Raw genomic sequence first — 19,019 nt, 5'->3', positions numbered from 1 at the left:
TGCAGCTCTCATGTGTCTTTTGATTGGCACCAGAGCTAACGTCTGTTGCCAATCTTTTCTTTTCTTCTATCTTTTTCTTCTCCCCAAAGCCCCCAGTGCATAGTTGCATATTTTAGTTGTGGGTCCTTCTAGTTGTGGCATGTGGGACGCCTCCTCAGCATGGCCTGACGAGCAGTGCCATGTCCACGCCCAGGATCTGAACCAGCGAAACCCTGGGCCACCAAAGCAGAGTGTGCGAACTTAACCACTCAGCCACGGGGCCCATCCTGCAGCTCTCATTTTAAACAAGGTACTGACCACCACCACACAGGTTCTCTTGGCTTCAGCCCATCTGTACTGTGTATGCCATTTGTCTTCTCAATTCCCTCACCACGTTTCTCAATTCAAAATACTGCAGAATGTTTTTACGATGTGCTGTATACTCAGATGCATCATTTCCATATTGTATCTATGCTGCTTGTTGCCAACAAGATCATAAATGCAAACACAGGCACTGAAATCAAGTAGCAGTCATACATTTGCTGTTGATTTTATTTTTAGATTATCATCATAATAAAAACACATTTTTAAAATTTGTCATAGGACCTTAGTTTGACAAACCGTGTTTTAATAGATGTGTCCAGTGGGGGATTGTTCTTGAAGAGCAAGGGATGGAGATCTATCATAATGACCTTCTGAAGATTAAAATGAAGTGGTAGATGGAAGTCCATGTTTTAGCTTTTTGTTCATGCTAAAAAGTTTCTCTTTTTCAGGGCCTGGCCCAGTGGCGTGGTTGTTAAGTTCATGCACTCTGCTTTTGCGGACTGGGGTTCGCGGGTTTGGGTCCTGGGTGTGGACCTACACACCACTCATCAAGTTGTGCTGTGTGTGTATCCTCTGCATACAAAATAGAGGAAGACTGGCATAGGTGTTAGCTCAGGGAAAATCTTCCTCAAGCAAAAAGAGGAAGATTGGCAGCAGATGCTCGCTCAGGGCCAATCTTCCTCACCAAAAAAAAAAAGAAGAAGTTTCTCTTTCATAGGTATTCATAGCCTTGTGGTTTTAGCCACACTATAAGTGCCTCTCATTCAAAGCAGGATTTCCTTCTCAGTATTACAGTGTTACTCTTTTTGTTACTAGGTGACATTGGTTAACAAACTCAGAAGGCCTGGTTACTAACCAGTACCTTCTATCTGTCTTCCCTTCCCCTTGTTTTCTATTAAACCCAGACTTCAGTCACATCAAGTTCATCAGCCCACTGCTCCCACCCCCCAATCCCTCCTACTCTCTCCTCTTTATTTTTTATTTCTAGTCATTTGGGGCTTACTTTACGGTCATCATTTATATTCTCCCTCAATTCTACATCCTTCATCACTACTTCTTTCTGTACCACCAGCCTGGATAGGCCTAATCTAGATAAAACCAAATATTTTGCCCCAGCCTGCCAATGGTAGAGGAAATCACATAATTGCTGTATCCATTAGGTTACTTTTGGTTGGAGATAACAGAAAACTCAGACTGGCTTAAACAATTAAGGGAAGGTATTGGCTTATTAACTGAAAAAGCGAGAGATGGGACCAGCTTCAAATGAAACTTGGTCCAACTACTTAACAGTGGGACCTAAATTCTTTTTATCTTCCTAATTTTCCTTCTTCAGAGTTGGCTTCATCCTAAAATGGTACCATACCGTCCTAAGGCCAGGCCCACTCATGGCTTCAAGATGGCTTTTGTTATGGACTGAATTATGTCCTCCTCCACGAATTCAAATGTTGAGGCCCTAACATCCAGTGTGACTGTATTTGGAGATAGGGCCTTTATGGAGGTAATAAAAGTTAAGTGAGGTCATACAGGTGGGGCCCTAATCCGATAGAACTGTGACCTTAGAAGAAGAGAAAGAGACACCAGACATCTCTTTCCACAAGCATGCAAGCAGGAAGGCCATGTAAAGACACAGCAAGAAGGCAGCTGTCTACAAACCAGCAAGAGAGCCTTACCCGAAACGAACCCTGATGCCCCTTTGATCTTGGACTCCTAGTTTCCAGAACTGTGAGAAAATAAATTTCTATTGTTTAAGCCACCCCAGTCTATGGTATTTTGCAAAGGTAGCCTGAGCTGAGTAATACAGTTTTCAACAGCTTTGGGGCTTCATGCTTCCTTTTTTCAGGTGTAACAGTTATAAGAAATCATCTCTGTCCCAAAATCTCTAGCAGTAGACCTAAGATGCACTCTGTTGGACAGGCTTAGTCCCATGCTCATCTGTCAACCAATCACTATGCCCCAAGGTTTGGAATGTGCTGATTGGCTTACTGTAGCTTATACAGTCCACCTCTGGCTTCAGTCAGGTCCACTGTAGCTTCTCTGCAAACTCATAGATCCCAAGTCCATGAGCTTTTGGGAGTGGGGAGTGAGTGCTGCGGAGAAAACCAATAGATGATTACTAATTTGAGTTGCAACTTCAGATGGGCCACTTAATGTTTTTGACTTTCCTTTACTTACATGTTGTTAGTTTTCTTTCCCATTTTTTTCTGTTCCTCCTTTTCTCAAATTCCCTTCCTTGCAGCTTATTACTTCACAAAGAAGAGAGCATTGGGAAAGGACTCTCTTAACAATCATCCCTTCCACTAAGAACTGTTCTCACTCATCAGAGGATGAGATTGTTCTTGACATCTTACATGGCTAACATGTTTTCTGCGTACTTATTCCCCCACCCTTCCTATTTCTCGAAACTTATTTGTCAATAATCCATCTCTTTCCAGTATCCTCAGTCTCTTTTTTTTTCAGCATTGGGTTTTCTCTCATCCTCCAAAGATACTCAAAATTCTCTGCAGCTTAACAAATATTCTTCTTTGACCCAGGTGATCTCTCAAGATATAGCCCAACTTCTGTCTTTTCCTCTCCACTGCCTGTCAGAGTTGTCTACATTCACTGCCTCCCCTACTCCATTGACCTACTAATTCCTGAACTCTCCATTCTGCTGGCACAGCCAGGATTCAAATCACTTTAATGAAGATCATCATTGATCTGTGCTTTCAAAACCAATTATTTATTTTTAGCTTCTCCTCTTTTAATATTCTTTAGTATTTGATCACATAAAGTGGCATTTCTTCCTCTACTGCCTCCTAAGTGTTATATTACCGTGAGTTCCATCTGTCTCATTTTTTCTTTTTTTTTTAAAGATTGGCACCTGAGCTAACATCTGTTGCCAATCTTCTTTTTATTTTTTCTTCTTCTTCTCCCCAAAGCCCCCCAGTACATAGTTGTATAATCTAGTTGTGAGTGCCTCTGGTTATGCTATATGGGATGCCGCCTCAGCATGGCCTGATGAGCGGTGCCATGTCTGTGCCCAGGATCCAAACCAGTGAAACCCCGGGCTGCAAAAGCGGAGCATGCAAACTTAACCACTTGGCCATGGGGCCGGCCCCTCATTTTTTTCTTGATCAATCATCATGACTTCAACTACCACCTATAAACCAGTGACTTGTCTCCCAAATCTACATCTCTAGTGCCTACTATTTACCTGAACACATTTCCAACTACCTATTGGGGATATCCATTTGAGTATATTGTGGGATCCTTAAAATTTGTCATGGGCAAACGGAAATTATCTTTCCTTCCCTACCCTCACCCTAACATTATTCACCTTTTTTCTGAATTCTGTCTTGAATACTGTCATCATCTATTCAGCTACCCAAGCCAGAAATTTTGGTTCATATTTGGCTTTATCCTCCTTTCACATCTAGTCATTTAAAAAAAATCTACTGATTTTGCCTCTAAAGTGTATCTTGACTTTGCCCCTTCCTTAATTTTCATGCCACTGTCTTCTTTGGCTCTCATGATCCCTGACAGATTCTTATTGTGTGTAGCCCTCTTCTAATCAATTGCGTATAGGATTGGGTCTCAATCATTAATGTGCATCAGGATCAGATGTGAAGATTTTCAAAACTGTAGATGCCCCAGTCCCAGAGCTCTGATTTTCACTGGTCTGGTGTAGGGCCCAGTGATTGGTAGTATGAGACCATCATAGCAATCTTTATAAAATACAAATCTGATTGTGCTGCTCACCTGTTTAAAACTGTTCATTTGTTGGCAATGCCTATAAGAAAATATTTAAGCTGCTTAATTTGGTATACATAAAGATTCCTCACTATCTGGCCCCTTCCTAACTTTCCAGCCCCATAAACACCTTTCCACCCCCACCCCCGTTTTCCCCTCACATCATAGGCTTGAAGCATACAAAATTTTTTTTTATTAGCTTCTAATTTTAGAACAGTTTTAGATTTACAGAAAAATTGTGAAAATAGTATATATAGTTACCATATGCTTCATACCGAGTTTTCCGCTATTATTAACAACTTACATTACTATGGTATGTTTGTCACAATTAATACGCCAATATTGATACATTATTGTTAACTAAAGTCCATAGTTTATTTACATTTCCTTAGTTTTTACCAAATACCCTTTTTTTGTTCCAGGATCCCATCCAGGATACCACGTTATATTCAGTCATCATGTCTCGTTAGGCTCCTCTTGGCTGTACCGGTTTCTCAGATTTAATTTGTGTTTTGATGATTTTGACAGTTTTGAGGAGTACTGGTCAGGTAGAACATTTTGTAGACTGTTCCTCAATTAGTGTTTGTCTGATGGTTTTCTCCTGATTAGACTGAGGATATGGGTTTTTGGGAGAAAGAAGACAAAGTGCCATTCTCATCACATCTTATCAAGAATACATACCATCAACGTGACTTATTGCTGTTATGTTGACCTTGATCACCTGGCTGAGAGAGTGTTTGTCAAATTTCTCCACTGAAGAGTTACTCTCTCCCGCCTTCCATAGTGTCCTCTTTAGAAGGAAGTCACTATGCACAGCCCACACTTGAGCAAAGAGGAGTTATGCTCCACCTCCTTGAGGGTGGAGTAGCTACATAAATTGTTTAGAATTCTTCTGCATGGGAGATTTGTCTCTTCTCCCCCATTTATTTATTTATTCAATCAATCATTTATGTCAGTATGGACACATGGATATTTATTTTATATTTTGGGTTATAATCCAAAATTACTTCATTTATTTTGTTGCTCAGAGTGTTTCGACTTTAGCCGTTGGGAGCTCTTTCAGTTGGCTCCTGTGTCCTTTTGACATACTCCTGTTTTAGGTTTTTTGTGAGTGTGTGGGGTTTTTTTTGTTTCTTTGTTTTAGCACTTCCTTGCTTTCTGGTGCTATAAGATGCTATAGGCTCATCTTATGTATTCCCTGCCCAAGTCCTAACATCAGCCATTTCTCTAAGGAGCCCTGGTTCCTTTTATTGGAGAATAGTATTAGAAACCAAGATCTAGGTGCTTGGTGTGCTTGTTGCTACTGGGATGTAGTTGCTTCTGGGCCCTTTCGTCTGGCAGGGTAAGGAAATACGTGTGTGTATACTAACCTGACTATATATGCATGTATCTAATATTTCTATATGTAATATTTGTGTATATGCATGTATCTAATATTTCTATATGTAATATTTGTGTTTATAGTAAGCTAAACATGAGTTCATACTGATGACTTAAATTCTAATTCATTGCCATATGGATTGTTCTAGCCTTCTCCCCTTGCTTATCTGTAACCTTCCACTCTCAGTGAAAAACCTGGTACCCACCATCTACTATCTATCTCTTAATTGTTCAATTTCAATATATTTGTATAGTGGTTTCAGAATTGTTAACCATTTATCAACTAGAGTATAGTGCTTATTACAGTTCTTATTGCCTTTAGTCTTACTCTACTGATTTCCGAAGTTACTTAGCATCTTTTTCCAAATTACTTTTTATTCCCTGAATATACCATACACTTTCACAGCTCTTTGTGTTTATTTGTTCTAAATTCTCTGCCTGAGATGCCTGGCTTTCACTCTTATCTCCTTGGACTATTGCTACTTATTCTTCTAGACCCAGCACAGACGTTGCCTCTACCAGGAAGCTTTCCCTAGCAGCTACCAATAGACTTAATCATTCATTCCTCTGTGCTCTAATAGCACCTTACACCCACCTCTACTGCACGTGTCGGGATTCTTTGTTTGCATCTCATTCTTCTTTACTTGATGGTAAGGTTCTTGAGGGAAGGAACCAAATAGATTTGTCCCTGGATTCCCAGGACTTAACAGTAATGGATGTTATATATGTTAGAATCCTCTCAGATGAAAATAACAGAAAACCTAATAGTGGCTGAAATATGTAAATATTTCTTTTTCTCACCTAGCAAGAAGTTCAGAGGAAGGTGATAATCATTGATTTACCAGTTCAATGATGCCATTAAGAGCCAGGCATTTTTCCTCCTGTGTACGCAACATCACTGTGTAGAATTTACACAGTGCTATTACTTCTGTCTACCTAAATCCTACATTCTTTTCAAATTATGGAAATACATTCGTTTGGACACTTTTATTCACTAATGTTATGTTTATAATCTTTTATATCTCACATTCATTTATAATATTCTAATTTGTGCCCAGACAGCCTTATTGATACATTAGTCCAAACATGACAGGGTAAATCCTGCATACAGGTGGAAGCCTCTCCTGCCATCTAGAGTACTTAGGGATAGAGACCTTTGCAATGAATATGAAAGCAGAAGTCTCATTGAGGGCAGAACTCCATTAATCTCATCCATGTGAGTTTTTATTAGAACTTATAAGAACTGATCACACATAAAGTATGCATGTAACTTAATACCTTTTCTCAGCCCACCAAATCTGATTAATGTCTCCAGAAGTTACTATTGTCACACACAAATGTGAAATGTCAGGTGGATGAGTTAAAACATTTCATTCTGGTCCAGCATAATGTTTTTGGAGACAACTTCCAGAGTAATTAGAATAGTATACTCTTCAGATATTTAGGATATTAGGCAGCTTTGAGATGGGTTTACATGAAATCCCTTAAAGAAATAACTTGTGAGTCCCCGTAGCCTCTTTTCTGTGAGTGAGTACATGGTGTGGCCACCTTTAAGGGTGGTCGTGGAGAGCAAACACGGAGCATGAGGTCCTCATTTTGAAGCTGCAGAGTGACTGACGTCATAGTCTAATCAAAGTGCCCCGCAAACACTTACTATAATTATTGTTGTTGTTCTGTTCTTGCTAATAACCTTATTTATACCCTGAAATTATAATCATCCAAAGAAAGATTAAAACAAGATGTATGAGTTGCCTGAGCCGTTTGCCTCACAGATGGTCACCCTCGGAGTTCTCTGAAATTGCCAGGGTTAATTGAAGCTTCAGTTTTCAGCGCAGCGTAGTTGATACTTAAGTGTTTCTTACCTGTCGGCTTTCACTATCCAAAACAGTACAACAATAGCTCTTTAATTTGCTCTCATTAATGCCAGCCACTCAGGTAATGTTTAGTGCAGCTTTATCTAGATGATGTTTGTTCCTCTGAATGAAACCTTTGTACCAGCTTCCCAGCTGAAAAGAAAAGCTAAACAGTCACAAAGGTAAAAACATGAATGTCTCACTAATTTATTTATTTAAAGGATGCTTAGGACCCAGGAAACATCGAAGGGGAGTTAACTTTTAAATGGAGAGCAGGCATGTAGTGTATGATTAATGGCAGTTTCTTTCCCTGAGACTTCAGTGAGCTGAGACAACTGGGAATCATTCTCGGGGAGCCTTACAAGTAGTTTGTGCTCAGAGCCAGCTAAGTGCTCCAACGATAATATACAAACAGCAGTACTATTTGCTCTAGTTGTTTGGTTCTTCTCTAGTAGTATTGAAATGTGAGAAAGCAATCTTAGGATAGAGCTTAAATAGCAAGGGAAATAAGTCCTGTTTGCCTCCACTCCTCAGCCGTGTAAAAGTAGACCAGTGAAAAGAACTGGGTATTAAAATGTTACATTATTTACGTGATGCCAGAGCACTTTGCCTGTATCTTGAGATTTAAGCACTGGGAAGAGAATAACTATGCTCTCCTAAATCTGGGGACTGGTGTCTCCCAGTGGCATTGCTTGCTATTTGATTAAGGCCCAAGAGAAGAAACAAAATTGAGAGAGATGAAGGGAGAGAAGGAATTCTGGGCCTCCATAAATCAGTTACAACAAATTAGCAATCCCACTAAAGATGGGAGAATCAGAACTGAGATCCTTCTTGCATGTGTGGTGTATAAACGTGGAACACAAATGGTGAAGAGTATGTATGGGAATAACAAAGATGTTAAAAAAGAATAAAAAAAGGTAGAATGTGAGCTCTCCAATTAGACTACCTGAGTTCAAATTAAAGCTCCATCAGTTATTGGTTGGGTGACCTTAAGCATGTTACTTTACTTCATCCTGTGTGGGGTTTTCCTCTGTAATATGGGTATAAAAATAGAACCCCTTGATAGGGAAATAGGAGTTAGATAAGATAATACACATAGAGTCCTTCAAAAAGGACCTCACACATGGAAAATATTTAACTTTTTTTTAATTGAGATTTACATGAAAGGTCAATTGGGGTTGGTGCTTTACTTCCTCAAAGATTTTTTCAACTTGCAAAATATAGCATGGAGTATTTCCTTTAACTAAAATTGTCCTTTTTCTTTAAAAAGTACTTAAAACTATTACTCTACAAAAACAAAATTTGCAGTTACTTTTTTCATGTTTTAACATAAAATATCCTTGTATGTACATTTTACCTGTTGTGGTAGAATATGTTATAGTTGGTTGGTATGGTAAGGGAGACGCATGAATCATTGTGAAAAGGGCTTCATTTTAGTGAAAGCAGAGCATCTAGCCAAAATTTGGAGGTGAGGCAGAGATCTCTTCCCCACAAGTTGTCCTATACCAAGCCTCTTCTTTTGCTGTAAGCACACTGTGGTGGCACTGCTTGGCCCAGAAAACGGTACACTCTTTGGTGGCCATGCTGTGGTGGTGACCCACATACAAAATAGAGGAAGATTGGCACAGATGTTAGTTCAGGGTGAATCTTCCTCAAGGAAAAAGAGGAAGATTGGCACAGATGTTAGCTCAGGGTGAATCTTCCTCAAGCAAAAAGAGGAAGATTGGTAACAGATGTTAGCTCAGGGCGAATCTTCCTCAAGCAAAAAGAGGAAGATTGGCAACAGATGTTAGCTCAGGGCGAATCTTCCTCAGCAAGAAAAAACAAACAGAAAACATCTTCTACTTGGCTTGTCATACTATGTGCGGAACCCAAGTCATTTTATACATTTGCTCTTTTCCTTGCATTCTAAAATAGGTGTGCACTTAACGCCTAGAGCTGGCAAGAAGTCTGTCAGCTCTTTACAGCATACCTCTGTATACTTGTTAGCATAATAAATGCTATTGATAATAAAATTCTGTCACTCTGATACTTATGTGAACTTCAGTTCCCTTCTGGATCTGTTCCTTAGTGATCTCTTTAGCCAACTGACTATTCATGACTGAGTCTTAGCATTGAGATTTCAGAGGGCCGTGGCCCTAAAGTCATGCTCACCATGTTTCATTTTGACCTTGACAGGACTTGAGAGAAAGAACTACCATAGGATGGTGAGCTGGAAGTGGGAACCTATAGGCAAAGTAAGTAAAAGAAATACCACTTGATTATATGGGCTGGAATTTGATATGGCAGAATTAGTTTGACCCAAGTTAAGTGAAGGGTGAGGACCACGAAGCTTTTAGCTGCTTCCAAAAGTAAATAAAAACTCAGACACCTAACAAGGATTTGTGGAGATTTGTTGCCTTCATATTTCTCTGCTCTGAACTGGAATAACTCAAACTAAATATCAGCCTTTGCAATTAAAGCACACAAGACATGCCTAGAAAACTTACCCAGGTTTCCCCCATTTAGATATCCTCAAGTTTTATTCCTTTCAAACCGTGGTAACTTGAAACTGTAATGAGAAGCATTAAGTCTGTGGGAAAATGCATTGTAACAATATGACCAATACTCAAACCTTTATTTCATACGAGTATACTACTTATCCAGTTATGCTGGCCTTATAAAACAAATTAGGAAGTGTTCTCTGTTTTCCAAAAAAGTCTGTGTAAGATTGGTGTTATTTCTCCCTTAAATGTTTGATATTCACTAGTGAAACCATCAGGCCCTGCAGTTTTCTTTGTAGGAAGGGTTTTTTTGTTTTTTATTGTGGAAAAATAAAATTTACTATCTTAAGTCTCTTTTTTAAGCGTACAGTTGGGTGGCATTAAGTATATTCACATTGTTGTGCAAACATCACAAGTATCCATCTCCAGAACTTTTCCATCTTTCCCAACTGAAGCTCTATCTCTACGCATTAAATACTTAACTCCTCATTCTCTCCTCCCCCTAGCCCCTGACAACGACCATTCTACTTTCTGTTTATCTGAATTTTTGACTACTCTAGGAAATTCATGTAAGAGGAATGATACAACATTTGTCTTTTTGTGATTGGCTCCTTTCCTTTAGCTTAATATCTTCATGGCTCATCCATGTTGTAGCATGTGTCAAAATTCCCTTCTTTTTAAATGCTGAATAATATTACTTTTATGTATCTATCATATTTTGTTTATCCATTCATCTTTCGATGGACACTTGGGTTATTTATACCTTTTGTCCCTTGTGAATAATGCTATTATAAACATGGTGTACAAGTATCTCTTCAAGTCACTGCTTTCTCTTCTTTGGGGTATATATCCAGAAGTAGAATTGCTGGATCATATGGTAATTCCACGTTTAATATTTTGAGGAATTGCCATACATACTGTTTTCCATAGCAGCTGCTCCATTTTGCATTCCCATCAGCAATGCACAAAGGTTCCAAGTTCTTCACATCCTCATCAACACTTGTTATTTTCTCTTGTGTGTGTGTGTTTTTTTTTATAATGACCATGCTAATAGATGTGATATTTGTTTTGCTTTTAGTTACAAGTTTAATTTATTTAATAAATTTAGGGCTATTTAGATTTTTTTCTTGTGCTGTTGTGGTAAGTTATTATTGGTAAATTGTGTTTTTCCAGGCATTTATCCCATCTAATAAATGGATTAGAATTTTTCACAATATCTCCTTATTAGCTTTTCAACATCTGTGGGGTCTGTGGTGATGTTTCCTTTTCATTCTTGTATTAGAAATTTGTGTTTACTGAAACACAAATGTTTGAGATCAGCCTTGCCAGAGGTTTATCAGTTTTATTAATCTTTTCAAAGAACCAATTTTTGACTTTAATTTGCCCTATTTTGTCCATTTTCTATTTCATTGATTTCTGCTTTTATTTTTATTTCCTTCTTTTTACTTACTTTGTAGCTAATTTGCTATTTTTCTGGTTTCTTAAGATTGCAGCCAAGATCATTGACTTGAGATCTTTATTTCTTTCTAGTAGAAGTATTTAAAAACTATAAATTTTTCTCTAAACATTGTTTTAGCTGCATCCCAGAAATTTTTATATTTTAAGATTTCATTATTATTCAATTCAATGTATTTTCTAATGTACCTTAAGATTTACTAACTCATGTAAATATTTTACCTGTAGGTTATTTAGGAATGTGTTGCTTAATTTCTAAATATTTCGGAATTTTCCCAGATATCTTATGATTTTAAGTTTGGATAAAAAGGCAAGAATCAGTATGCTCCTATGAGAGAGTCTCTTTAAATGTAAACACACAAATACATTTTTTAAAAAGGTATACCATACACAACACTGTGTAAGACAGCTGGTGGGGTTATATTAATATTAAACAAAGTAGCCTTCAAGAAAATGACTATTACCAGAGATAATGAGGGATATTTATTATTGAGTCAATTTATCAAAAATGTTAATATTTAATATTGTTATGGTCAGAAAGCATACTCAGTATGATTTTAATACTTTGGAATTTATTGAGACTTGTTTTATAGCCCAGCCTGTATGGTCTGCCTTGGCAAATGTTCCGTGTTCACTTGAAAAGAATGTGTATTCTGCTGTTATTAGGTATAGTGTCCTTTCTATAAATGTCATTTAGGTCAAGTTGATAGTGTTCAAATCTTATCTATCCTTATTGATTTTTGATAGTTTATTTCTGAATGTTGTTCTATTTATTACTGAGAGAGGAGTACTAAAATCTCCAAGTATTACTGTGAATTCATTAATTTCTCCTTTTAAAAAGTTCTGTTCATCTTTGCTTCATATATTTTGAAGTTCTGTTATTAGGTACATGCACATTTAGGACTGTTATATCTTGATGAATGGTTTATCATTGGTTTATCATTATTAAATGTCCCTTTTTATCTCTGTTATAGTCTTTCTTTTAAGTCTACTTTGTGTATTATTATATCTCCACCAGTTTTTCATGCAGTGTTTGCATGGTATCTCTTTTTTTAATTTTAATCTATTTATATCTATATTTAAAGTGCTTTTCTTATAGACAGTATATGGTTGGGTGTTGCTTTTTCATACAAGTTGACAATCCGTGTCTTTTAATTAGAGTCTATTTACATTGAATGTAATTGTTGATTTGGTTGTGTTTAAATATGCCATCTTGATATTTGATTTCTAATCGTCCCATCTGTTTTGATTTTCTCTGTTCTTCCTTTCCTGCCTTTTGAGTGAATGGAATATTTTTAGCTATACTTCTTTGTGTTATTTCAAATAAAAATAGTATTTATCCATACAGTTCCATTATGCAAATAATATCTTCGTTAAACTTGTTTTCAAATTAGGGGATGCCAAAAGAAAGTTAAGAAAAGGTACGTAAAGAGAGTGGGAGTCTCTAGTGGCGGAAACCAACTTTCCCTGCCAGAATTTTGTTTGGAGTTGACCTTGCCCTTCTCCCCTTTTCCCATCACGAAATGGAACCATGACCTAGTAAGCAATGTTAACATGATAGTCATAACATAAAGCATATGTTTGTTAACCATTGTAGTCAATATAGCTGGATAGCTACCTGTATACTGTCACACTCTCCTGTCACTTCCTTTTTCCACACTGCAAGGATCTTAGGAGCCACCCTGAAAAATACAAAGTAACTTGCTTCTAATTAGATTTATGTCAGACAAGTGTCAGTTTTGTATATTCAGTCAAACAGTTAATTCACGAGCACCTTGTTGCTGCTGTTAGAAGCTTGCAATTTAGTTGAGAAGGCATTTATATAATTTTATTATTTGTTTATATTTATTATGTAAGTTTATTATGTATTTATATAATAAAAAGATGAAGAGCAATGCAAGGCTGTGTGTGACTCTTGCACATAATAAATAAATGAAATAGATAAAGATGTTTCTGTGATTAATTAGAAAAAGAGCTGCCTAAACAGGACAAATTGCCACATGTTTAGGCCCTGGCCATGCCATTCTCTTTCTAAGGGGTAGCAGTCTGCCAGGCACACACTTCTCTGGCATTTTCCTGAATTGCCTAATATCCAGTCTGGTTATGACTTTTTGTCTCCAGCTATCTATAGAGGTTCTTGGTCCTTTATAGTGAGAGAAACTCTTTATCTTTTTTTCCCTCTCTTCCTCTTCTATATATAGATAGATAGAGATAAGTATCACATGATTATTTGAAGGATTGAAATTTCATTTTGATTTGGCTTTCCTGGGTGGAAAACATTTACATCATTTTACACTTTGGAGCATGAATTACCTCTCTTTCTAGGTGTAATCAGTTTCTACTCTTCAGCATATGGAAGATTTTATGAATAATATTCGGTGCAGCAAGAGCTCTAAAAATAATTGTGCAGGGAGGGTTTTGTTCATCTTATGTGGAACACTGTCAGGAGAAAAGAACAAAGGCGTATCAGGGGAAAGGTAGTGGTAGGCGGAGCATTTAATTTCATTTGCCTCCACCAAAGAGCTTGCTTTTAGTGCAGAAGGAAAAACAAACAAGAAACGGGAGATCTGCACTAGCTATTGAATGTTTCATTTCTCATCACTGTTGGTCACATTTGAATGGAACCATGACAGTCTTTTTGGTGTGTATAACTAAGCCTTTTTTTTTTCCTAAAGGAAAATCTTGAATTTTATGTTTAAAAGCACAATGAGATGTTTTTGACATTCTCCAGTTCATTTTAGAATTCACAGTCTTAAAACCCATTGACTTTCAGTAAGGTGGTAAAGGGTATACAATACATGTCATTTTTATGCCTAATAGCACCTTGGATAGTCTCTAATGTGTATTATGTATACACACCTTTTAGCATCTGCTTCTACATGACAGCTTACAGCATTAGGCTGAATATTGTGATCAGCAACTGAACAGGAGTGAAATGCTGAGCAGTATTACAATGGATTCTTATTGGAAAAGATAAGCTCTTTAGAGCTTCATTTTGGTACTTTTCCATAAAGATTTTAAACCAACATGTTGCCAGTACATAATTAAGATGACACACTATTTAAATGTTTAAGTTATTCTTCCAGAAATGGGCATGGATTTGGCTAATCAGCTGATGATTCTCCTCTTGACATAGGATTTAAGAATGCGTTTTGTACATTTTGCAAATGTATTACTGACTATTCTTAAAAATAGATGTATACAGGGTTATTAGAATTAAGAATTACTGGGATCATATCTTAATACAGTATTTATTTATTTAACTAATTTTCATATTATTCAGTTCAGCTGTGGGAATGAGGTTTACTACGTTTGTTTTCTTATTCTGCTATTATACATGGGTTTTTGGTCTAGTGGTCACAAAATATTCCCTAGAAATTTGTGTGCCTAAAATTCCCAAATCATAATAATAAAATCACTTTTGAAAAAATGTTTTAGTACACAAAATCCAGATTCTGGACTTAGATGCTTTGGCCATGTGCTGAAAATTAAATAAGCAAATACCAAACAAAGCAAAGTTGGTGAAGGCTGTGACTTATAAAGAACGCCAGCCGATGTCACACACTCTATTCTTTTCCCTTCTCTTGGCCTGAAAATACTTGAGGAGAGAAGCTATCATGCCCATCTTTCATTTAAAAATTTTTAGTTTCCGTGTTCTTTCTCAGGTTGTACCCCTTTAGGCCAGTTTTTGGCTGTTAGATAAACAACACGCTGTTTAGTCCATATTGACTAATCAATCGTTTGTAACTTTCCAGGTACTGATTAGGATGAATGTGATTTGGAGAAATTCTGTTTCCTGTCTAAGGATAAGAAAGGTGCCACACAGATACCAAAGTAGTTATCACCCAGTGGCCCCTCTGGGATCAAGGATTTTAACTGACCCAGCCAAAGTGTTTGAACACAACATGTGGTAAGTTATCTTTTTAGGTCTGCTATGTATGTATGTTAAACATCACCGGTGGTATTATTTTCATTTAGTACCAAGAAAGGATTTTTAAGGCTGATCACTTAAGTTATGCTGTTGAGGTTCAAAAGCCAGGATAACTGATCCTAACTAAGTGTTGCCAATCTGGAATGTCTTTGCAAATGGAATTGGAAAAGTGAAACTTCCCAAGTGCTTTCCTCAGCTTTGGGGTTCTTGCATGCCCTCCCCGCTCACCTCTGATCCTGATTTGCCAGCATACCACTGGGGAGGGGGAGACCTTCTTTTCCAGATAGAGCCCTCCTCCTGCCCCACAGGCTCTTCTCTCTTTTACAAGTACTTGTCAATCAGCAAGTATGTGTTCAAGACCTGCTGCTTGCTGAGCACCAGGGAGAACACACTGGTGTGTCTTTAGTCCATACTTCCAGGAAACCCACGCTCTGTTTGGGAAGATTGATATTTATAGGAAAAATTGATAATTAGCAAACTGTAAGGACTGTATGCCTTACAAGAACAACTCAACCATACAAAATCATTTCTGTTTTGGCATAGTCAGGAAGATTTCTTCTTTTTTTTTAAGTTCAACTTTATTGAGGTATAATTGACATTTAAAGGAAGATTTCTTCAATTGTGGAAACTGAGACTAGGATTATTTTTCTGTCTCCGGTATCTAGTAGAGTGCCTGACATATAAATATTTGTGGAATAATAACTTGGATAGGTAAAGCTGGAGTAAGGGCATTCCAGGTGGCTAGAAAGTTATAAAACACAGAGATGAGGAAGTATAAGGCAGATTCAGGAGACAGTGAACAGGATAGTTTGCCCAAAATAAAGGCTTTTCTAGGAGCTTGATGAACAATAAGGTTGGAATGATCTAGGCCGGGGTGGGGGTAGGAGCAAGATTGTGTGTGGTCTTGAATTCACAGCTCAGTGGCAGGCATTACAGAGCCACTAAAGAGAAACAACATTCTACATAGCATGTTAAGTATATGTATTTGGTTAACAGTATACTGGACAGATCAGCAGGTAGAACTAGAAGCAGGAAATGGCCAACGATTGAGAGATTGTGAAGGAAGAATAAATAGAACTTGGTACTTTTGTAGAAGAAAGGAAAAGGAAGCATTTGACTCTGAAATTTTGATCTTAGATGGCTAATAGAAACAGGAAAATCAAGAGGTAAACTGATTTTTTTATTTTGGAAGAAAAATGGTGAATTTCGTTTTAGATATTTTGAATAGGCTTTAGGAGCAGGACATTGTGGGAAACATGTTGAGAACACAGACTCTGCTGCTGGGAAGAAGGAGAGGGGTCAGGGCTGAAGATGTGAAGTTGGATGTGATATCTGCAGACAAAATTGTTATCTGCCTAGCCTTCAGAGCAGGGTCTCAGGGCTAGGACAGTGATTCATGGACTTTTTGTTGCAAGAAGATAGCAATTTTAAAAGGACATAGATTGGCCTTTTGTTACTTAGTCCTGCGCTATACGTTATGTTGGCCACTAGCCACGTGGTAACTGAGCGCTTGAAACCTGGTTAGTCTGCATTGAGATGTGCTGTGACATTTTGAAGACTTAATTTAAAAAAAGGTAAAATATATTATTAATTTTTATGCTGAATTACATGTTACAATGATATTATTTTGGACATATTGAATTAAATATATTATTAAAATTAATGTCATTTCTTTTCACTTTTCTTTAACATGGCTACTAGAAAATTTTAAATTACATGTGTAGCTAACATTATACTTTCTTGGACGGTTGGATTAAACCATTTTGACTGCAATCACCAATATGGACAGTTATAGTAGGCTGTGAGATAATTGCCAGGCAGTTAAACCTCCAGAGGAACTTCTAGTCCTAGGCCAGCTCCTCGTTGACCCATTTTCTTTTCTTCATTACACTCTAGTGATTTAGCTGTCTATGTTCTCTTTTTCCATCTGCTACCACCAGCTCTTTTGCCCAAGATTCCTGCCTACCCATATAAATTCTGTTTTGTTGTAGGCTCTCAGGGAAGCAAGGGTCATCCAGTTCAGTGCCTCTCAAACACTTAGACTGCTGCACAAGAATCCCCTGGGGAGTTATTATTTCACCAGGTCTAGGGGTATGGCCCAGGAATTTGTAATTTGAAAATGCTCTTTTAGGAATTCTGTTGAGCAGCCAGGTTTAGGAATCCTTGATCCAGTCAAATGGTTTTCAAAGTGTTCTTTAGCAGCAGAATTTTTTCCAAGTAAAGTCTTAACATGGAATCCCAATATTTAAAAGGTAAAAACAAACCTGTTCAGAATGAAGCAGGCATAGAGGCCTGGGGCATCAACCGGTCCATCCCTTCTCCTCTCTCACTCCTCTTCTCTCACTCTAGCAGCCTAAAGGACCTTCAGGATTCTGATGAACAAAGTTTGAAAACCTTGATCTAGTGTTGACAGCCGTCCTCCCCCATAGCATACCCCGCAAGGAGTTGTCCAGCCTTTGCCAGGATACCTCTAGTGAACTCTCTCCAAAGACAGATACGTACCGTAATAACAATAAAAATAACTTTCTCCAAGGGAAGAGGAAAGCAGTTGCTTAACATCACCTACCCATGCACCTTTTTTTTTTTTTTCTCCTCCTTAAAGAGAAGATTTGTAAGTTAAACTGAAAACCAGAAGACTGGTATACTTTCCCCACTTCCTTCAAGTCCAAAGTTCCATCCGAAAGTTTTCCCTTCCTTCCTATTTCCTCCTTTGTATTAAGAATAATGTTTCCTCTCTTGCTGAATTTTTTTTTGAGGAAGATTAGCCCTGAGCTAACATCTGCTGCCAATCCTCCTCTTTTTGCTGAGGAAGACTGGCCCTGAGCTAACATCCGTGCCCATCTTCCTCTACTTTATACGTAGGACGCCTACCACAGCATGGCGTGCCAAGCAGTGACATGTCCGCATCCGGGATCCAAACCGGCAAACCCCCGGGCTGCTGAGAAGTGGAACGTGCGAACTTAACCACTGCGCCACCAGGCCGGCCCCTCTCTTGGTGAATTTTGATTTTTCAAACAAGTTTCTAGAAAAGTACATGTCAATTTTCTCTCAGAGATGTTAGAATTGTCTATAGTTTATTTTTCCGTTTAGCCTCTAGTTTAGTTAGTAAGGACTATTTACTCTATATATGACCCTCTTTTTAGAAAATTTTTTGAGAAAAAATAGATATCCCTTCCTATTCAATTTCTAATGTCCTGAGAAAGATTTGCCTTCCATATTCTGGATATTTGTATTACTAGTATTTACATCTGCCTATAGGCTTTTATTGTTAATAATTTAATGGAGTGAAATTCACATAACATAAAATTAACCATTGTAAAGTGAACAATTCACTGGCATTAATTATATTCACAATTTTGTGCAGCCAGCACCTCTAGTTCCGAAACATTTCCATCGCTCCAAAGTAAAATCCCTACCCACTAGGCAGTTTGTCCTCACCCCGCAGTCCCCCAGGCCCTGGCAACCACCAGTCTGTGTTGTGTTCTGTCTCTATGGACTTACCTCTTCTGGATATTTCATATAAATGGAATCATACAATATGTGACCTTTGGGGTCTGGCTCCCTTCACTTAGCATAATGTCTTGGAGGTTTGTCCATGTTGTAGCATATGTCAGTACATCATTCCTTTTTATGACTGAATAATATTCCATTGTATGACTATACCACAATTGGTTTATCCATTCATCCACTGATAGACATTGGGTTATTTCTACCTTTTGGCTCTTGTGAATATAACTGCTATGAACATGCATGTACATGTACTTGTTTTCAGTTCTTTAAGGTGTATTCTGCTGAGTGGAATTACAGGTTCTTATGGTAATTCTATGTTTTAACTTTCTGAGGAACCACCAAACTGTTTTCCACAGTGACTGAACCATTTTACAT

General features: G+C 37.7%; 1 protein-coding gene across 9 annotated transcripts in view; it reads left to right on the top strand.

Moving 5' to 3' along the window:
• Positions 1-19,019, top strand: part of METTL8 (methyltransferase 8, tRNA N3-cytidine) — a 194,631-nt gene that overhangs the window by 17,623 nt on the left and 157,989 nt on the right. For 5 of the 9 annotated variants that reach the window (XR_011528409.1, XM_070580128.1, XM_070580129.1 and 2 more), the window contains exons 2-3: positions 9,444-9,502; positions 14,959-15,113. Coding sequence is in view for 7 of the 9 variants with exons in the window: in XM_070580128.1 (XP_070436229.1) it covers positions 9,444-9,502; positions 14,959-15,113 (214 nt within the window). In the remaining 2 variants the exon portion in view is untranslated. The remainder of the gene's footprint in view (positions 1-9,443; positions 9,503-14,958; positions 15,114-19,019) is intronic. The other 4 variants (XR_011528410.1, XM_070580131.1, XM_008527392.2 and 1 more) reach the window with 1 other exon arrangement.

The sequence above is a fragment of the Equus przewalskii genome, chromosome 17 (genome assembly GCF_037783145.1).
Source record: "Equus przewalskii isolate Varuska chromosome 17, EquPr2, whole genome shotgun sequence".
Taxonomy (NCBI): Eukaryota; Metazoa; Chordata; class Mammalia; order Perissodactyla; family Equidae; genus Equus; species Equus przewalskii.
The sequence above is the reverse complement of the archived record's forward strand: the minus strand, read 5'-3'. Positions and strand labels throughout refer to the sequence as shown.